Source organism: Polyergus mexicanus, unplaced genomic scaffold (genome assembly GCF_030449975.1).
Source record: "Polyergus mexicanus isolate NDT 795.1 unplaced genomic scaffold, iyPolMexi1.0 SCAF_13, whole genome shotgun sequence".
NCBI classification, from domain to species: Eukaryota; Metazoa; Arthropoda; class Insecta; order Hymenoptera; family Formicidae; genus Polyergus; species Polyergus mexicanus.
The window spans coordinates 8,659,156-8,680,862 of NW_027223333.1; the positions used below are offsets into that span (position 1 = coordinate 8,659,156).

The window sequence follows — 21,707 nt, forward strand, 5'->3', positions numbered from 1 at the left end:
ATTAACCACGTATAGGCATAATATTAAAATTAATTAATATTATAATTATTATAATTAATTAAAATTATGTCAATATTAATATTATAATGTTATATTATGATTATATTATACATTATTATTATTATTATTTATTATTATTATATTATTATTATTATATTATATCAATTAATATTATAATTAATTATTTATATTATTATTTGATTTTTTAATTAAATAATATTCGCAAATCGAATAAATGATTTTTTTGCCCGATGATGTTTTTCCGTCTTAAAGATGGCGAAACTGCCGGATTCCAAAGCGCATCAGGCGCATGCGTGAAGAAAGTCCTAGCAACGCCGATCTCTAACCAGCTGGTCAGCAACCCTAGTCTCGCTGCTTCTTTCTCTTCACGTTTCGAGTAAAAACGAGCGTGTATGGTACTGTGATAAACAAATTACAAATCGCAGGTAATCCTTCGCGATAGAACCCATCGGATTTACATCGATGCGTCGTAGGATATATTAAATCCATCCGCGTATCCCGGTGATCGAATTTCGCGATCGCGACGAAATGTTGGAGAAATATTGAGATACGAAGTGAACCGGTGGCGATCGTCGCTCATGTAGCTGCTCTCCTCGTTTGAATTCGAAAAATCGTCGCGTAGACACAAGAGCACAATATTTACAACTGCCAAATTGTTGCTTTACTTTATATTTTTGTATGACCTGTGCAATAATAATTAGTTTTTACAATTGTTTATTTGTACTATTTACAAAGATGAGGTTAGATAGGTTAGATTTTATCGTAGAAAAATTAAAGCAATAGAAATACAATGGTTTCAATTTATGCAGCAGAGTCATATTTTCCCATTAGTTGACACGTGCGATAAAATAAATTTATGATTAAACTTTACGAAGAAACTCTATGATATTTATAAAATAATTATAGTGATATAATTTTAGAATTATTGTACAGTGCAAATATATATATTTGGTTGATACCACGTTTGATTTTCAGCCATGGTACGTATGAACGTTCTCAGTGATGCCCTCAAATCCATCAACAATGCCGAGAAGCGCGGAAAGCGACAGGTATTGTTGAGGCCCTGCTCCAAAGTGATTGTCAAATTCTTGACTGTCATGATGAAGCATGGTGAGTAAATCTTGTATAAGAAAAGTTTATTTATCTTATTTATAATATACATTTCACTTCTTATACACTGTATAATTACATTTTTATAATTATGGAAATATATAATTTTTTTCATACATGTATAAGAAAGGGAAAGACTTAAAATCACTTTAAACAAATATCTATTGTATACAGGATATATTGGAGAGTTTGAGATTGTGGATGATCATCGCAGTGGAAAAGTGGTAGTAAACCTTACTGGAAGATTAAACAAATGTGGAGTTATCTCCCCAAGATTTGATGTACCGATCAATGACATTGAGAAATGGACCAACAATCTCTTGCCTTCTCGACAGTTCGGGTAAGTATTTGTAAATAAGTACCTGTAAATAATAATCAAGAAACTTCAATTTATGAATAATGATAGATGATATTTATTTCATATTATATGCAATTTTTTATATTATTCTTAGTTATTTATACAATAAATTATTGAGATAATTACGTATAATAACGCAAAATAATAAATATTAATAATGAGCAAAAAAAATTGAAGAAAGTTTAATTAATTGCCTCTGTTTAAATCCAAGAATTAAAAGTTAAATACATAATGTGCATGTTGCATTAAATTACATACATATTCTATTTACATTTTAGATATGTTGTATTGACTACTAGTGGAGGAATCATGGACCATGAAGAAGCCAGGAGGAAACATCTTGGAGGAAAAATCTTAGGATTTTTCTTTTAACTTTTTATTTAAGTAAATAAAGATGTAAAAACAAAAATCTTACAATTTCAAATGACTTTTCTTGGTTTTGAAAACCAAATACCCATCTATTTAAATTTCGATTATTGTTTTTCAGTTTGATAAGAAAATTTCTTATCTTTTATAAAAAAAAAATATGTTTAGATCTTTCTCGATTACAATGTGAATACTCAATTTTTGATAGAATTTTTTATTTTACAAGGTCAAAGTCATGTCTTTCCAAATGAAATTGAGCTTATATTGAGGATAGTATAAGCACGATCCAAATATATTTATTTCTGACATTTTAGTTCAATGTGATACCGCGCATATAGTTTGTGGCGCTGCATTGAAGGAGCCACAATCGCTTATTTCTTTGTTACAATTGTGATATATTTATATTTCTGAATCGAAAAGAAAAGTGTAAAGTGTAATCTCTTTGTCTATGTGCAATAGAACTGAATAGAACTCTGTCCGAAATATGGCCAAAACTAAAACGATTAGCAAAGGATGCCCCAAGTGCGAACAGCAGGTATTTTTAAACCGTCTCCCTCGTATATATTTATATTTATTTATTAAATGCAATATATATTGTATATGTAAAGTTATGTATTATTTATGTTTTGTAATATTCTCAATCTCCGCCATGTATATAATTAGCTTCTACTTTGGCTACACGCTTATCAAACATCTTTTCTGTTTTGAATAAATCTTTGATAGACAAATTTAATATCAAAAATATATGTAAAATAATAATAAGCGGCATATAATTTTTTTTTTATGTATGTCTATTTCTAAATGCATTCTATATGTGTGAATGCATATATTGGATATTCACTGATTTTAATCTTGTGTTAATTAAATGTAGAAAAAAAAGAAAATTGTCAAATAATCTATATATATATTTATAATATATATTGATTATATAAAGAATTTTATTTTTAATAACATTTTTTTTTATTAATAAATATTGAAAAATTATATAATTTAGCAAGTATGGAATATTGTGTTTATTCTTACTGATATATATATATATATATATTTCCTTTTTTTGTTTCAAAAAATTAATGCATATAAATTGCATTATCCATTGAATCAAAAATATTATTGTTAATAAATTTGTTTATTTTCTTATAATATATATTATAAGGTACCTGTTGCCTGCAAAGCTTGTCCTTGTGGACATTCCTTTTTCAATGCACGGCGCAATTCTATCAAAAGTCCACCCAGCCCTGACAGTGGAGTGATGAAGACAAGAAGAACTAATCGTATTAAACGCGAGAAACCAAATTATTATGATGCTTTGGAATATGACAAACAGACGAAAAAAAATACCAAAGTAATAATCAAATTTATATTTAGTATATTTCTAGAAAATAGAATTTATTGTTAATTGTTGTTTGGAATATTGTTTTTTATATTAACACTCAATTGCATAAATTTATATGATTATATAATTAGATTACATTCTGTCTTAATATTATTGAGTACAGAATATCATTTCTTTATTTTACATTTTTAGTAGTAAATTATTCTTTTAGATCAGACAAACCACGGATACTACAAGTGATATTGATTGTCGCCAGTTGAATAAAAAAAAGAAGCGGAAAGGAAAAGGAAAGGGCAAGAGTGGTAGTAATAGTGGGGTGGGCGATGATGATGATGAAATGGATGGGATCAATGGATTATCTCCAGAGAAACAACTCACTTGTTCTCTCATATTGCAAGAACTTAACAACAAGATGAGAGTGGTTGCTTGGAAGCCTATGTGAAATTAAGAATAGATATAAATACATGCGTATCTCTTTGACAAATCCGACAACATCAGTTCGACGTGATTGCTTTACTATGTGCAGTAGTAAGGCGCAAATAAAATGAAGGTAAGCGGTGTAATGCGAGTTCCTACAGCATCGGAAGTTCACCGATATACATCGATTTCAGTCTCTATACAGATTTAACTACAAATATAATTAACTGCCATATAAGAGTCTCCAATATAACTCTTGCGGAATACAAATACAGACTTTACAGTTTAACAAACAAAATCTTCCGATCTATTTATAGCAATCGTTATACTTACCTATTTGAAGATTAAAAATACATAAAAGTCATGACTTAATGTGTATTTTATTTACATAAATATTTAGATTTACATATAAAAAAATATTTTATATTTTATATTTTATTATCAATGTTTTAAATATTGTATAAAACTCTCCAAAATATAAATTTCGTATACATTTATATTAAGAGCTGAATTGTGGTATAAAGATTTGTATATATGTTGTAAATAATAAAGATAAAGTAAAAACATTTTATTTTAAAACAGTTTATATTTAACATGTTTACTGTTCATGAAATAAATATTATTTGGATTTATTAGAAAGAATGTGGATGGGAAATACTTATAACTTTACAATATTGGGAAAAAAGCAAAAAGGTTTTGAAAAACAATTTTAGAGATAAAATGAAAGGATAGTGTGAATGTATTTTTTAAATTTCAAATTTACACATCTTGCGACAATATTCCGTCGCAGTACGGGAGATAAGAAAAATCGATTGAGAAAAAGTTTATTGATACTTGGAAAAGCTCAACAAACGCTTGTAATGTTTCCTTTTTTTGTGACAACTGTTATGATTTATTTATTTTCCTATTACACATTATAGATCACTTCATATTATCAACGATCACATTTTCAAAATAATTTACTCTTTTACGGTAGTGTCCCTTTGACGATTGTTATTCTCGGCGTTTACGGGCAGCTTTGTTGCTGTTGTTGGATCTGTCTGGTTCTCATTGAAAACCAAAAGCAGAGGTAAACCTCCTATAACCATACATGTACCCATGCACAGAAAACACACGGTATAACTTCCGGTTACGTCGCGCAAGTAACCTGGAATAATATTACCATCTAAGACAAAATCTCATAAAGATGTATTATGCTGATTTAAATATAGAGAATATTATATAATATATGGAATTCATTTCAGGATTTTTTTTTTTTTTTTTTTATTATTTGATATTAGAATTAATATCTTTCCTTCAAAATTTAATTTAATGTTTTATTTGTAATTAAATAAGGAATATATGATTTTACAACATTTTTTGTATTTTTGAAGTTTAATTTGTGAAAATATTATCCATTTTCAACCGTTTGTAATTCGAATGAAATTTCTTTAACATGTGACATTTTCTTTAATAATAAGGAAAAATCGATTACAAATTGGTATAATAATATGACTGCAATATTTGATCTATTTTAATTATAATAAATATATCGATACAACATTGTATTGGTCAAGAGAAAATTGTATTAAAAAAAAAAATCTGGAGAAATATAAAAAAAAAATCGATTAAAATCTCAATATCTCGAAAAAAGATATAAACGATATTTTTCATAGCCAATTATCTCAAGGTAATTATAAAAATCATTAAGCTAAAAAACACCCCTAGTAATCTGATGTATATTGTACGCGCGTGCAGCTTTTATATTTTTATCTTCGCACCTTTGACATAATTATGTGCACATAATTAACATGATATATAGTATGTTTCAATATTTTTGCTGTTTTCTTTGAGGATGCACGAGAAATATTTCATTCATTACTTTCACACAGTTATAGATTTTTAGAATAATTAATAAATTCAAATTGTGTGTGTGTGTGTGTGTGTGTGTGTGTGTGTGTGTGTGTGTGTGTGTGTGTGTGTGTGTGTGAATAATTAACGAATTTAAATTAAAAGAATATTTGAATCTAATTTAAAGAAAAGAAGAGATATTTTTGGGAAATAACATTAGTACATAGTTCTACAGCTGAAAAGTACCTGCGAGTGGTGGAATGGAAATTGCACCAAAGCTCTGGAACATCCTTACCAGACCATAGCTGGACGATATTTTGTCGGTGCCATATTGATCGGCGAGCAGGACGGGAACTAGGAGAAACCAACAGCCTAGGCACAGTCCATACATGCCGACAGAACACGCCAATACGTAAAAGGAGTGAGCCATCGGGATCGCGAGGACCGCCACGCCGGCACCCACTACACTGCTCAGTGACAAAAGAAGAGACATCGGTATAAATAATTATGCTTTGATCCGTATTAGCTCCAAGCTCTCTCAAGCGTGAAAAAATTTCTCTAAAAATATCGCTTTTAAATAATAAATTGTTTGTCTGTTTAATATCCAGATTAAAGAAAGAGTATAAAATAGTATCTTCAAGATCCTAAAATATTTTCCAAATGGATTGTGATTTGTAATTTCGAAGCAGCGAATGAAACAAATAGAAATGATTCGATCGTAAATATCATAGTCGATCTATGTGATTTTTAGCAAAATGATCAAAATATGAGAATTTTCTATACGACATAAAGTTTCTTATATATATTTTTTTATAATCGACGCGATATACTCCATAATAATCTTTTCACGCTTGAATTAGATTTCACAGAGACAAAAGCATGTGTCATGCGTAAATAAAATCGCTCGCCTTCCGATATATCCTTTCCGCCGATCGAACAGCTTGAGATCCGACAGCCAGCCAAGGCCGAGTCTACCGCACAAGTCGAGAGCAGCGGAAATGGCCACCAGATAGCCAGCCTCTGATTTGGTGTAACCGGCGGCGTGGACGTACGCCGGCAGATAGTATAGCATGTACGGGCTACCGGTGGACATCAAACTGACGGAGATGCACATCATGATGAATTGTGGATTTTTTAGCAGCGACAGATCGAGATAGCGCGTCACTCTCTGCATAAACGTAATCTTGGTTTCCGTCGATGCTGTTGGTGTCAAGGACGGCATCCTACTTGGCGGCGACGGCGGTGGTTGCTGCTGTTCTGCCGGACCCATCGCTGTCACGGACGATTTCAGCGATCTTTGCGACGATCTCGCGGCCTTGTACACACACGTTGAGTCCGTCGACAGATCCTCCACGCTGTGCAAGATACTGGAACTGCGGATTTTGGCGATGGACTTCATAGGAAGACCTTCGCCCATCACATCCTTCTCCTCATCGCTGTCGGTCAACTCGATCGCCACCACATTGCTGTTCTGATGGAACAATTCGTTCAACATATTGTGACGGGCAGTTGGATCATTGGCGAACAGGAGCTCCAGTTTCTGTTGCGTTGACTTGTCCTGATCCTGTCGGAGAGATAAATTATGATCTATCGTTATTTCTTATACTTGTCGAAATAGCTAGTTCAGCTAGTCGTTATCAAGTTGGTTATATAATATTTTTCTACATACGTATACAATTGTTTACACAGAAAAGGATTAAGAATATTTATAAATTCAACAAAAATATTCCAACTTTGTATAACGACATAGGAAAACGAGGATATATTTAAAAAGAACTAGCATAAGCATACATAGATCTTTTAATAAAATATATATAATATTAAAAAAGAGAGATATAATAACTTATGACATATCTAATAAATATATAAATAATATTAAATGTTAATCAATGGTAAATATGTGTAATACATATTAGTTGAGAATAGAATTTGGATTTATTGAGAATTACTTGTTCTTTCTCGAGCTTCTCTGCCAAGATGTGTTCTTCAGGTGCGTAATTTTCGTCCAGTGGCCGGTACAGCGTTGCGCTGACACATACATGCAACATGCAACCGCCCAGCAGCAATATCGTGCCATGGAAACCGAAATCCTTGACCAGAAGCTCGATCAGAAGCGGGAACATGAAGCTGCCCGCGGCAGTGCCGGAAACGCAGATCCCGTTTGCCAATGCACGATGCTTATCGAAGTACTGCGACACCAGGATTATACCCGGCGTCGTAGACAAGCCGCCACCGATACCTATAAAGAAATTTTTTTCCTCGATAATGTAAGATAAAGAGTGTGTATCGATAAACGAGGAGATATAATTAAAGTTTAACAAACCAGTCAGCACTCCGAATGTAAAAAAGAGGTGTATCAATCGCGTGGCAAAGTAACTAGTTGTAAGTCCTAGAGCGCAGAAAAGTCCACCCACGAAAACCACCGTTCGACAGCTGTACTTCTGACAGAGCATACTCGTTATCGGAGCTGCAATCGAAATATCGATATCAATGCATAAAACGGTATATTGATGTATATTAAAAAGAGTAGAAAGTTCAGTTTTGAAAAGATTGAAAAGCCTTTTACCGATATTTCTGAAAAATAAAAATTATACACTCAACGTTATTGAGCAAAAATTTTATAAAAAAAAAATTCTCGTATACAATGATCTAATAAATTCCAAAAATGCAAATGACCGCGATCAACTGACAATCAAATTTCAAGCACTGGGAATATCAAGCCAATTTCGACTCTTTAAAAAAAGATGACAAAAACAGAACGGAATCTTTTACGATAAAGATGACTCACCGAGCGCTAGACATAGGCACGTCAGAATCGCCGGTATCCAGGACGCGACCGAGGCAGACGAGTCCTTGAAGGTCTCCATGACCTCGACGTAGAGCACGCCGTAGGACTTGACCAGCCCGGTCACCCAAAACTGCACAAAGAAGGCGCCGAACACCACCACCCAACCGTAACCACCGTCCAGAGGGACATACGTGGTGTTCCGGGGTTTCCTGGTCTCGTTCCTCTGCCGGGATTTTTTGCTTTTCGGGGCTATACACTTGACGGACCTAAACCGACGTTCGAAACAAATGATTATTCGCGAATTTACGAAAATACGGAACTATTTGCGAGAACACTGTACATAATACATAGCAACTGTTTTTATTTTTTTATATTTAGCTATACAATTTTTTGTGAACGATAGGAAATCTCTTTGGAAAACTCCAATATATTTGGAAATTGGAAGAGAAACTTACGAAAAAATTATTCAATACAATTCTTATACAAATTAGAAATATCTAGAAAGATCTATAGAGATATAAATTTCATACACGGGATGAAAATTGAAGGAAGATGGATAAACGCTTGTCGAAATTGAAGTTCTCAAAATATGTGCTTTCGAGATTATTAAAATCTTAATTAATTTTTTGATTATTAAATCGACGTCTTTTTCGTCTTCCCGATATCTAGTTCTCGTAATACACTGAATATTCGCTCCAACCTGAGCTCCCTGGATTTAGCGATGAGCGGCCGGGCAGTGAGACTGGATATCGTCAGCAGATTGTCATTGTCCTCGTCCTCGAGAAGGGTGCCTTCGGGGCTCTGCAAATGTGGGGGGACGATCGGGGTTGACGTCGCCGTCACCTGGACCGCCAGGGATCCCGGTTGATTCGGCGAGGGTGCTCCGACGGCGACGCCGCCGCTCAAGTCGAACACCGGGGCCGAGTGGATGGAAAACAACGAGCCCAGCTGCGTCGCCGGTTGATTATTCATATTCTCGTCGATGATCGCGCTGGTGCCTGTGACAACCATCTCCTGGGACGACGCTGCCGTTGCGACGACGCCAAGGTCGGTGTTCTCGAGCAATCTCGATGCCCGACACGCGTCCTGAAAGCTCCATTCCCGTGGTAGCGACATGTTTCCTCGGCGGCTTCCTCTGCGGAACCGGGGGGACCGTAATACATTGGATTATATTACTTGGTTGGTCGCGCGTGGTTTACTTGTACTTTGGTCTCTTCTCTAATCGTTCGATAATTCCTCGAGCTGCCTCACCCTTCACACCAGATTCACCTCTTCTTCTCCACTGAATGGAGAACGAATTTATCTCTTTACCTGGTACAACGAGATTCGCCTATCGTATAGTGATGCCGTTACAATGGCACACGCAACTCCTTTCGTTTCTTTCCTTTTTCTTCGGCTGTAATCTTCGAGCCCCTCAGTGGGGCTTTAGTGCTTTTTGATTTTAGCTTTCGTGGATAAGCTGTATGAATAGGAATAGATGAAAAAGTCGATCAGGATCCTCTTATCTAATTATTAAAACACTTCTCCCGACCTTGTAGAGTAGACTAAAGGCTCTCGGTGAACACACGGTGAGTTCGGAGGTGCATGCGCAGTCTATGTGGTAGAGGGTTGCTATTAACTGGAAATTTACAGCGGGATCGATACACTTCGGCTGTGCTGACGCGCAAAGACAATCTTCGCGAAAATCACCCACGACTCACGTGCGAACTCACTGACAGAGAAAAAACCGCGCACTGTATATATAAGAACAAAAAATCCATCGTTTTCTCGACCAATACAAAATTGGGTTACATACGTATGGAGAAATACAAAGTTTTACAATAAAAGAGAAAATAACGAGTCAAGCTATATATTTCGAATATATAGGACGTTAGCAACCGGAATGTTGGCAATTTGATGAAACTTGATTGCATCGAAAACATATAAATTGCTTAGACGAACAAGACTGCATTCCTCCCCTTCCCCCTCCCATGTTCGATATAATTATATCTATATTATATTAAATAAAATATATTATTCGATTATTATTATTCTAATAAAGAAAAGAATGTTGAATCTCTATGCTTGAATTTATAAAGTCTTATACACAACTGTTTTGGTTGCATTAAGAAAATAAAAACTGATTAAAAGAAAAAGTTGATGTTATTATATTCATGTGTTTCTGTATCTATGTAAAACTTTATTATAGACAGTAGGTATATTACAAGTCACTATGTTTTAAATACTTTGAAACTGGTTGCTAACTGGACAAATCTTGAAATTGTTCTAAAAAAATATTACAATATTTCGATAATTCTCGCATGAGAAGCTAAAGCATACTTTTATAAGAAAATTATCGTTGTTTTTTAAGGAGATATGTAATGATTTATTATCAGAAAATATTTATTATATAATAATTTTATATGATGTGTATAAATATGATTAAATAATATAATATATATTTTCTTAAAATATATATTAATATTATAATATAATATATATATATATATATTTTTTAATTATAGTTTATTAATGTGATATCTTATAATACAATGCAGAAATCATGTGATTAATGCGACGAGTGTTTTACCGAATCATTAGCATCGCATTGATAATTGCATCAAAACTTACTCTTGTCATTTGTCATTTCTTTTGAATAAACTTGATATTTCTTTCGATTAAAGTGAAACTGCCGGTAACTCGAAAATTTTCGAAATCTTTATCATTAAGAAGCTTATTCGCATTGCGGTTCAATTTGATTGTCTCCTTGATGTCGACCTTCGTTCATCGTTACGTCATTTAGCGTGCACCGTCCGCCTTCGATTGCCGTAATTATCAAACAGAAATTATAGAGGACATACAGAGATGACAATTTCACGAATTGCCGCAAATGTAATTCAATCATAGATCGAAAATACATTGTAAGAGAAAACTATTAATATGCCTTTAATATATTATTATTTAGTTTATTAATATTTAATTGCTATTAAGTTTAATATTATTTGGTAATTTTGTTGAAAAAAATAAAATTATCTCATAAAGTTACCTTTCAAAATAATGGTTTAAAATTGCTTGTAACATAAATCTTGCATAATAAAGAAGAAATCTATAGAGCGTACAGAAAGGGCAATAGAAATAACAATATTTATTATAAATATAAACATATTAAATAGCAATATTGATTATAAATATTAGAATATATTATTTTCTCTCGATTGACCACGTTTGAATTTGGCGATTTCTCAATAATCAAATCTCCTGTGATGGGGGTGAATTTTGTGCGCAGCATCCGACTGGATCGATGACAAATCTGCGACTACATCCCTCGCTCGCGCTCGCGCTTTATCTCGAGGCATTAGTACTTGGACTGTTCCATGGTGCACTTTCCTTGGTGCGGATCGGTTTTGATATGTGACAAACAGTAAATCCCAATTAGTGGATCCTTAGAGATCCGTCTCGCTTCAGAGAATTGGATAAGGATAGATAACCAAGATAGGGTGCATATAATAAAGTATCGAGAAATATACGTAAGTAAGAGCTGTTTCATCCTAAAATGCATGAATCGTAATTAAAATTTATGAAATTTTAACAATAAAATGTAACAATTATTATTTTCAAATATATATTCGTACAATGCAAGCGAATAAATTTATATGATAAATTATATATTAAAAGATATATAAGCGTCTATTTAAACATAAATATGTACAAAAAACGAAGGTAATATGTGCAAGCGTCGTAAGATTGAAGTAATATGTTTTGTTGACGTTACAGAAATGTAAAAAGCTTTCATTGAAAAAAGGGCGGAGGCTATTTATCGTAGAGAAGGATACAAACTCGTCGATAATTCAGTTAATCTTTAGCAATAAATAAAATACAGCAATGGATTATTTTATTTATAACTGAATGAATTTTATATACATTTATTTAAAAAAAGTTAACATAATTTTTTAATGACTTGGACTTGTATTATATTAAAATGCGATTAAAATGTGATATTTATCTTCCTTTAAATTAAAATAAAAATATATTTAAAACGATTAAGATTGTTATTAATTGATTATTTAATATTATACAAATTAATTTAATATTAATTATTATTTCAAAATATGTTATAATTAGTTTTAAATGTCAAACTCTTGAAAAAGAACATATCACGCACGTAACGAATTTCAAAAATTAATCGAAAAATTAATAACTCGCGGATTTGTTTATTACAGGTGACAGCACAATGAGGAGATTGCACGTGAGGACTGTGCTATCGCTCATCTTTATCATTTTACACAATGCTCCGCGTTTAGGGTTCGTCATCGCCAGGACAATGAACTATCATAATCCAAGTTTTTTCAAGATCGGCGGCGTCCTCTCCAACAACGAGAGTAAAGCGCACTTTGGGAAAACGGTCGACGTAAGAGACAAATTATGATCAATAAGATATTCCTAGACAAATAGTTAAATGTTAGTAAAAAAATTGTCACATATAAATATATATAATAAATATATCATACATATATTTTTAAAAATATAAATAATATTTAAAATTAATTTACGGAAATGTGTCAAATAATGTCAAGGATATCACATATCAATTTTATTATTAAATTTATTTTTAAAGTTTTTTTTATATTATATAATATGTGACTTGTATATTGTATCTAATACATTTAACATCTATTCATCTATATAAACTGTACATCTATACATCTATACAATGTATACATGTATATCTTTATGTACGTTTCAGCATCTCAATTTCGATTTCCAATATGTCAATAAAGGGGTCACATATAAGCATACAGTAATCGAAATGGATTCCAACCCGATCAGAACTGCATTGAGCGTTTGCAAATCCCTAATAGCTGAACAGGTGTACGCGGTAGTGGTATCGCATCCCCTTATCGGCGATTTGTCACCGGCCGCGGTTTCCTATACCAGCGGCTTTTATCACATACCTGTAATAGGTATATCGTCCAGGGACTCCGCCTTTTCGGACAAAGTATGCAGGATGATCAAAGAGATAACGCGCAATGTTATTTAACACAATCGGATACAATGATATAAATTAATATAGAATGTTTTTTGAAAACGGTGTGTGATTTATCAGAGATAAATCACGAAATAAATAAAAGAAATAATTTAATATTTTAAACTAGAATTAATTAATTTCTTTTACTCACTTCGCAATTTATAAACGAAATAAATAACAAAAAAGAATTTAATATTTTTCTCCTCGAGTGCAAAACAATGTTTCGAAAAAAATTAAAAATTTTAAGAATTGAAAAATTTCGACAAGTAAAATTGCACGATAACGTCTTTGCAGAATATCCACGTCTCATTTTTACGTACCGTACCGCCGTATTCGCATCAGGCGGACGTCTGGGTGGAATTGTTGAAGCATTTCAACTACATGAAAATCATCTTCATCCATAGCTCCGACACGGACGGTCGCGCGCTCCTCGGACGTTTTCAGACGACGTCGCAAAATTTGGAAGCCGACGTAGAAATCAAAGTGCTCGTATGTTGCGTCAAATGCATAAAAAAATATATATATACTATTGTATGCTTATTAAATCACTATTTTAGGTTGAATCGGTTATTGAATTCGAACCGGGATTGAACAGTTTTATGGACCAATTGATAGAGATGAAGAGCGCACAGTCGAGAGTTTGCCTCATGTACGCTTCGTAAGTATTCATTATAATTCTCAACTTTTCCTTTACGGATTGTAATAGAATAGAATAAGAAATGTTAGTTTATGATATAAAAAATATAAATTATTTTATCTTTGTTTTAATAACGACAAGGCTTGTACCCATATTTTAATTGTTAATTCTTCAAGTTGACGCGATCTCGACTGTAACCTGGACTTTGGAAAGAATTTAAATGAATTTATAAATGTTTTTGGATGCGAAATATAGGAAAACGGACGCGAAAGTGATTTTCAAAGATGCTGCCGCTCTGAATATGACCGGTGCCGGATACGTGTGGATCGTTACGGAGCAGGCACTGGATGCACCAAATGCGCCAGAGGGCTTATTAGGATTAAAGTTAATCAACGCCACTCAAGAGAAATTACACATCACCGACAGTCTGTCAGTATCGTTTTATTTTTTCAAACTTGTTTGGATATTAGCGTACAATTGTTGAAAATTAGCGATTGAAGATAAAGAACTTCCCTGTTGCAAATCTTTAATCGAGAGCCAGTCTCATCTGGAAAAAATTTTAAGCTACTAATAGAGGACTTTTCTCGTTTTTTATTCATTATAGACACGTACTCGTATCCGCATTACGAGCGATGAATGAAACAGAAAAGATCACCGAGGCGCCAAAGGACTGCAGCGATTCTGGTTCCATATGGGAAACTGGCAAGAACCTCTTCCAGTACGATTTTTTAATGAATATAACAACAAAGTTCTAGCGAATCTTTAACGATAGCTGAATCTGTTATTGCGCGCGATTACCGTTGCAATATTATCGTTTCTTTCTCGATTAGGTACATTCGTAAGCAGGTACGACCGCAGGGTGCGACGGGTCGAGTGGCATTCGATGACAATGGTGATCGCATATTCGCCGAATACGACATAGTCAACATCCAGTACGCGAGTCCAAACAATAAAACGCAAGTGTCCGTTGGCCAATATTTTTATCCCGCTGTGAGTGAATAATTCCAGTAGCGATTTTATCAATTCTACGATTTTGATTTAGCTAATAAGAGACGCATGTACGATAACGAGTAACGGCTACAAACACGTTACTAAATATACATTTCGATCGAAAAATATTAAACTTCTGCATTAAATAACGAGATAATTTTACAAATGTAACTATTATTATTTTGTCACATACCGGTAATAGAACGGTACCAAGATGAAATTGCGAGTGAACGAGTCCAGCATTATATGGCCGGGTCGTGTAAAGAACAAACCCGAGGGTTTTATGATACCCACGCATCTAAAGGTGCTGACAATCGAGGAAAAGCCATTCGTTTACGTTCGCGAATTGGACGACGGAGAGGTCAAGTGTATGGCCGAAGAAATTGCGTGTCCTCATTTCAATACGACGGACGACGGCGAGAGTACGTTGTTCCCTATAGTTAACACACTGAAAAGAATGTACTAAATAAAAAAAGCATTTTTTTTTATTTAGAATAATAAATTTTTGTAACAAAAATCTTGTTCCGATTTCTAACATTTTCGCTCAAGAAAAAAAGAGATACACGCCGAGATACACGGGACATGTTTCTATTTGTTTGATATTTTGTAGAAAATGTAATAATAATTTATTTTCTTCATTTGTAGGCGCGCGATTTTGTTGTAAAGGATACTGTATGGATTTATTGAAGGAGTTATCAAAAACAATCAATTTCACATACAGCTTGGCTCTGTCGCCCGATGGACAATTCGGCAGCTACGTGATTAAAAACAGTTCAAGTGAGTAATTGAATTAGAATTGCGATATGTACACATAAGAAAAGTATCATTAAATTTTTAAAGAAAGAAAACATTACAAAAGATAAAGCACAGTCTACTGTTGAGTTTGTAAATTCTTATATTTAAGGATCGGGAGATTAATAATTTGAATTATTCTTTTTTTTTTCATTTTTTAATCTTTCGTGTTTCGTCGATATACCGAAGTCGGAGGAAAGAAAGAATGGACCGGTCTTATCGGTGAGTTAGTGAACGAACGGGCCGACATGATCGTCGCGCCTTTGACAATCAACCCCGAACGTGCCGAGTTTATCGAATTCAGCAAACCTTTTAAATATCAGGGTATCACTATTCTTGAAAAGAAGGTACGTGCCACCTGGAATTAATTTTAAAATCACATTAATATTAATTACATTAATCTTAAATTAAATAAAGGAACAAGTCTAAAAACAAGCATTTTATTTAAAATTACAAATAAAAATGTTTTTATGTAATTATTTTTTTAATTACGTGACACATAAATATATACATATTTTATAAAAAGTTTTATAATATAAAAATCATGATATACTCTCTTAATTAGGTAATCTTTCACCTGTAGCATTTCAGCATAACATTTCAAAGTTAATTATTTTTAATCCTTCCGTTTTTTAACTAAATAATTTCATATATATATATAAATTATTTTATACAGCAATAAACATGCATTAAGCGAGATTTTAATTGGTTCAGCCTTCGAGATCGTCTACTCTGGTTTCCTTCTTACAACCGTTCAGCAACACCCTTTGGATTCTGGTGATGGTGTCGGTACATGTAGTAGCACTGGTTTTGTATCTGCTCGATCGATTTTCACCCTTTGGCAGATTCAAACTAGCCAACACCGACGGCACCGAGGAAGACGCTCTCAATCTATCCAGTGCTATCTGGTTCGCCTGGGGTGTATTGTTAAATAGCGGTATAGGAGAAGGTAAAGATAGCGCGTATTCCTCTGTCTTCTTTTTGTTTATTTAATCGGATATCACTCGGAGAAAATAAATTTAGAGAGAAGAATCGACTCCAAGTTTAAAGTTCGAATCGAGGAATATTTTAGTAATTGATTTCTCAATCGTCAATTAAATCTACAGGTACTCCGCGAAGTTTTTCCGCGCGCGTATTAGGAATGGTATGGGCTGGATTCGCTATGATCATTGTCGCATCGTACACCGCCAATTTGGCTGCGTTCCTCGTCTTGGAACGACCCAAGACTAAGCTTACCGGCATCAACGACGCTCGAGTGAGAATAATTAATTAATTGTTTTCTGAGAAAATAAACGTATTAGATACGAAACAAACGTATTAGTGAGTAATTTGATATAAATACCTGTGACGTTTGTGTTCGTAAAGCTCAGAAATACAATGGAGAACTTGACGTGCGCGACAGTGAAGGGATCCGCCGTGGATATGTATTTCAGACGCCAAGTAGAATTGTCCAACATGTATCGCACGATGGAGGCGAATAATTATGATACCGCAGAAGACGCGATTCGCGATATTAAAATCGGGTGAGTATAGATCCTTGGATCGTTGGTCTTCCACGTAACACTCACGTTGAGATCCATAAATCCTTATGTATATCCCGAAGAATAATTATCTGGAAAAAGCATAATTTTTAATTAATAACAACATATTATTTGACATATTTTTGCATATTTTCTGATTAACCGATCACGCTATTTCTTTTTCAGAAAATTAATGGCCTTCATTTGGGATAGCTCGCGATTGGAATTTGAAGCAGCTCAAGATTGCGAATTGGTGACGGCTGGCGAACTATTTGGCCGTTCGGGTTACGGGATCGGTTTGCAGAAAGGATCACCCTGGGCGGATGCCGTGACATTGGCGATCTTAGATTTTCACGAAAGTGAGCTCGCGTCAATTCGCTATTCGCTTCGTTCTCGTTTTCTTATTTATTTTTCACATGAAAAAATTTGTACTTACTGTAATAATTACAATTTTTGTTATGTGACTTCCGATATTAATTTAAAAAATTGCATAATATTAAATCTCTCTCATAATGCAGAAACTCCATACTGATTGTGAGTTTGACTTAATATATTAAATATCTAAGTTTATCATTAACAAGAATTTTTTCTAGGTGGTTTTATGGAAAGCCTCGATAATCTCTGGATCTTACACGGTAACGTGCAACAATGCGAGCAGTTTGAGAAAACTCCAAATACCCTCGGTTTGGAGAACATGGCGGGAGTGTTCATCGTTGTCGGCGTCGGTATTGGCGGTGGAGTCGGTCTAATCATAATCGAGATGGTATACAAGAAACATCAAATACGTAAACAGAGAAAGATGGAACTAGCAAGACACGCTGCCGACAAGTGGCGAGGGATGATCGAGGTAATATAGTCAATTCAATTGGCGTAATCAATTTAGTAAAATTATATCTCAATTTTTTTTTTAATCAAGATAATCAATCTTGATCAACTAGAATCTAGTAAACCATTGTATTCTATTGTAAGCAGAAACGGAAAACTCTCCGAGCGTCAATCCAAAGCTGCCAGCGAAGGATCCAGAGCAATGGCTTGAACGATCCCGCAACGGTGAGCTTGGCGGTCGACACGGTTGCTAGGTCAAACGTAGGCTCACGTAGCCCAGGTCGTGCCTGGCCAGGTGACAGCGACCTGAGACAACGGCCAATCTCCCGCTCCGACGATATCCGATTGTCGCCAGCCGCCTATACCGCCGACGTGTCGCATCTCATAGTTTAATCTCTCACATATTAATTTGTAGTTTTTTACCGAATAAGAAGTATTGTTTCGTGTGACCGCTTCCAGTAGATTACAATGAGATCTTTCCTTATTAGCGAAATATGATCGCAAGGACATATTTAAAACGGCGGATGTATTTAAAAAAATTAATCATTTGCTTGTTAGATATTTATAGATTGTGATGAAGTATCTTAAGAAAATCTGATGAAATATATTTATTGGATTGTTGGATGAAAAATGTTGGTTTGTATAAACTGTTGGTTTTGTGTAAATAATTTTCAAATAATTTTCCAGAACATAAAATATATATGTAATTAAAAAATTTGGTAATATGTATTCACATATTCACGCCTAAATTTTTGATTCACTTAATGCTAAAATGTGAGGAAGCTTGTTTAAAAATCAGTATTTTACTTGCTGAATAACAAGAATGAAAACACTAACTACTTTTTGTCGTACTTTTATAACAAGAAAACAACATGTTGCGTTTTTACGTATATATATATATATATATATTTATTGTGGTCATCACTGCGTAATGTTGCCAATTGTAAAAATATGTTGAAATATAATTAATCTTTGTTTAACACAAGGTTTTACTTAAGACCTAATTCCATTTTATAATTATTGGAACTAAAACTATTTTACATCAACGCAATATATATTGTTCTATTTCTACGCTTAATTATTCCCGTTTTATCTAAGCAACAATATCAATGCCAGCAACAAAGATAACTAGATTTATTGTTATTAATTTAAATTGTATTCAAATTTAATAAACATTTTAAACATTTCACAGTAAGATGAAAGAATACTATAGCATATATATATATATAGTATGAAAATGTATTTAAAATATAGCTCTTTTCTGTTATACTTTATTTAGCTCGATTGTAGTTTTAAACGTGTACTTCGAGTTTTTATACTTAAAATGAAATAAATATATATTCAAACTTTTAAAGAACAAAATATTATAAAAGTATAATATAAATTTCATAAAAATTTTAATTTCTAATTTCGAAGAAATTATAATTAAAATTTTTATCGTACTTTTATAATATTTTATTTTTCTTCAAAAGTTTAAATATACATTTATTTCATTCTAAGTATAAAAATTCGAAACAATTTACATGGTTCAAAAACTACAATTAAATTAAATAAAGTATAACAAAAATAGCTATTTTGAATACATTTTCACACACACACACACACACACACACACATATATGCTAAAATATTCTTTCATCTTACTGTGAAATGCACAATATTGTTTATTAAATTTGAACACAATTTAAATTAATAATAATAAATCTATTTATCTTTGTTGCTGGCATTGATAATGTTGCTTATAAAACGGGAACAATTAAATGTAGAAATAAAATAAGGACCGACATCCAGATGAATTTAGTAAATAAATGAGAACATATTGAATAATTTTCGAAAAAACTTAACCGATCGATCATGAAACTAATGATAACTTGCCGTAGACGACGGAGGTGAAGATATAAACTAAGGATATCCAGGAGTAGCTGATGGATATCCCGGTGTTACTGAAGGATACCCTGGTGTGGAAGCAGGATAACCTGCAGATGGACCTAAAGGACTTTGAATTGGTGTAGCTGGAATAGATACGGAAGGTATGGATTGACTTGGATAGTTTTGCTGCACAATAGACGCATCACTGGACGCACTAGCACTAGCTGAACTCGAGGCAGTTGCAAAGCTCGAGCCGCCGGCTGGCTCGCTCAACTTCACCACGCCGATTGCCGGAAAAGTGGAAAAACCATTTGAAAGACTTGAAGGACGACCCAATTGACCAGCAGGGAATGAGGAAACGCCTATATTTGACATAGCCGATGATTCAGCAGGGGCTCCTTGTTGTTGCTTATATGGCGGCAAATACGTTGGTCCAGGTGTTGAAATTGAAGGTGGCAAATATGTAGCAGGCGGGCGTGTAGGTCGTGGTGGTGGCGGTGGTCTAGGTAGAGGTAGATATGTGCGGCTAGTAGGAGGAGGTGGCGGAGGTGGCGGAGGTGGTGGCGGAGGCGGTGGCGGAGGCGGCGGCGGAGGCGGCGGAGCGGGAGGAGGTATGTATGCAGGCGGAGGAGGAGAAGGTGGTGGTGGTGGTGGTGGTGGTGGAGGCGGTGGTGGCGGTGGCGGTGGGGGCGGTGGCGGCGGCGGTGGCGGTGGCGGTGGCGGTGGTGGTGGTGGAGAAGGTGGAGACGGAGGAGGTATGTATACCGGCGGCGGCTGAGGAGGAGGTGATGGCGGGAAAGGCGGTGGAGGGGGAGGAGGTGGTGGCGGTGGCGGTGGTGGTGGCGGCGGTGGCGGTGGTGGTGGCGGCGGCGGCGGCGGCGGCGGCGGCGGCGGAGCAGGGGGAGGTATGTATACCGGCGGCGGCTGAGTAGGAGGTGGTGGCGGGGGAGGCGGAGGAGGAGGTGGTGGCGGTGGTGGTGGCGGCGGCGGCGGAGCAGGAGGAGGTATGTATGCAGGCGGTGGCGGAGGAGGGGGTGGCGGCGGCGGAGGAGGGGGTGGCGGGAGTGGAGGTGGTGGTGGAGGAGGAGGTGGGGGTGGAGGTGGCGGTGGAGGAGGAGGTGGGGGTGGAGGTGGCGGTGGCGGTGGTGGAGCAGGATAAGAATAACTAGGTTGAGATGGATATCCTTGTTGACTGCCTCTTTCTGTTGGTAATGAAAATGGCACGCTGGGTCGTTGATAAGAGTACCCTGCTTGACGAACAACGCGCGGCCATTGTGCGTCGATGCATTTGATGACCAACAAGATGTATATTATCTAAAAAAAAAATTTTTTTTTAAGGGTATATTGGAATTAGAAAGTGTGATAAAATAGCTATATTAAAACTTACCCATTTTAATGACAGCATAAACATTTCGCGTATGCTAATGGCGCTACAAAAGAGTCGCTTTTATACTAATGTTTTGAATTCTCCGATTCATTTTCTGCGCCCTACCTGAAGACATTTAATTCATTTAATAGCATTTCATTAACCCAAATGCTAGTTGCAGCTTATTACATTTTGTATTACACTTATCGCAAAATTACAGGTTTCAAGTAGAACAATGTCGAATTTCTTTTTCTTCTTACAAGACATATTTATTTTGATTTAATATGTTGAAATAAAGGTGTTATTTAGTTAAAAAGACTATAACTATAGGATGCAAAAGCAACATTTTCTTGTTTTGTAATCAGTTAGACATCTTATTTATTTTTATATACAAATGTGCAGGGTGAATGAACCTATAACAATTATAGATCAAAATTCATACAACATACATATGTATATATATATATATATTTATTTATT

At 34.7% G+C, this 21,707-nt stretch overlaps 5 protein-coding genes across 5 annotated transcripts; 3 read left to right on the forward strand and 2 right to left on the reverse strand.

The window, feature by feature from the left end:
• Positions 1-338: 338 nt before the first annotated feature.
• LOC138938660 (small ribosomal subunit protein uS8A) lies at positions 339-1,913 on the forward strand. The gene is made up of 4 exons (XM_070305827.1): positions 339-446; positions 997-1,131; positions 1,306-1,471; positions 1,768-1,913. The coding sequence occupies exons 2-4, from the start codon at positions 999-1,001 to the stop codon at positions 1,859-1,861; spliced, it is 393 nt and encodes a 130-aa protein (XP_070161928.1). The 5' UTR covers positions 339-446; positions 997-998; the 3' UTR covers positions 1,862-1,913.
• A 346-nt stretch (positions 1,914-2,259) lies between these two features.
• LOC138938689 (UPF0547 protein C16orf87) lies at positions 2,260-4,085 on the forward strand. The gene is made up of 3 exons (XM_070305869.1): positions 2,260-2,390; positions 3,009-3,197; positions 3,400-4,085. Exons 1-3 carry the CDS (start codon positions 2,340-2,342, stop codon positions 3,628-3,630), a joined length of 471 nt encoding a protein of 156 aa, XP_070161970.1. The 5' UTR covers positions 2,260-2,339; the 3' UTR covers positions 3,631-4,085.
• Positions 4,086-4,359: 274 nt separating this feature from the next.
• Positions 4,360-9,807, reverse strand: Sln (monocarboxylic acid transporter silnoon). The gene is made up of 8 exons (XM_070305868.1): positions 9,755-9,807; positions 8,924-9,682; positions 8,224-8,489; positions 7,759-7,902; positions 7,385-7,674; positions 6,344-6,999; positions 5,682-5,902; positions 4,360-4,752 (listed from the first exon to the last, which is right to left on the reverse strand). Exons 2-8 carry the CDS (start codon positions 9,337-9,339, stop codon positions 4,565-4,567), a joined length of 2,181 nt encoding a protein of 726 aa, XP_070161969.1. The 5' UTR covers positions 9,340-9,682; positions 9,755-9,807; the 3' UTR covers positions 4,360-4,564.
• A 1,769-nt stretch (positions 9,808-11,576) lies between these two features.
• Positions 11,577-18,832, forward strand: LOC138938829 (NMDA receptor 1). Its single transcript, XM_070306137.1, has 17 exons — positions 11,577-11,729; positions 12,423-12,610; positions 12,947-13,198; positions 13,523-13,717; positions 13,786-13,886; positions 14,121-14,294; positions 14,470-14,583; positions 14,696-14,855; positions 15,058-15,277; positions 15,501-15,632; positions 15,837-15,994; positions 16,362-16,596; positions 16,754-16,902; positions 17,013-17,170; positions 17,354-17,526; positions 17,761-18,014; positions 18,140-18,832. Exons 2-17 carry the CDS (start codon positions 12,434-12,436, stop codon positions 18,383-18,385), a joined length of 2,898 nt encoding a protein of 965 aa, XP_070162238.1. The 5' UTR covers positions 11,577-11,729; positions 12,423-12,433; the 3' UTR covers positions 18,386-18,832.
• A 1,062-nt stretch (positions 18,833-19,894) lies between these two features.
• On the reverse strand, positions 19,895-21,272 carry LOC138938528 (uncharacterized). The gene is made up of 2 exons (XM_070305571.1): positions 21,249-21,272; positions 19,895-21,175 (listed from the first exon to the last, which is right to left on the reverse strand). Exons 1-2 carry the CDS (start codon positions 21,270-21,272, stop codon positions 19,895-19,897), a joined length of 1,305 nt encoding a protein of 434 aa, XP_070161672.1.
• Between the last annotated feature and the right edge of the window lie 435 nt (positions 21,273-21,707).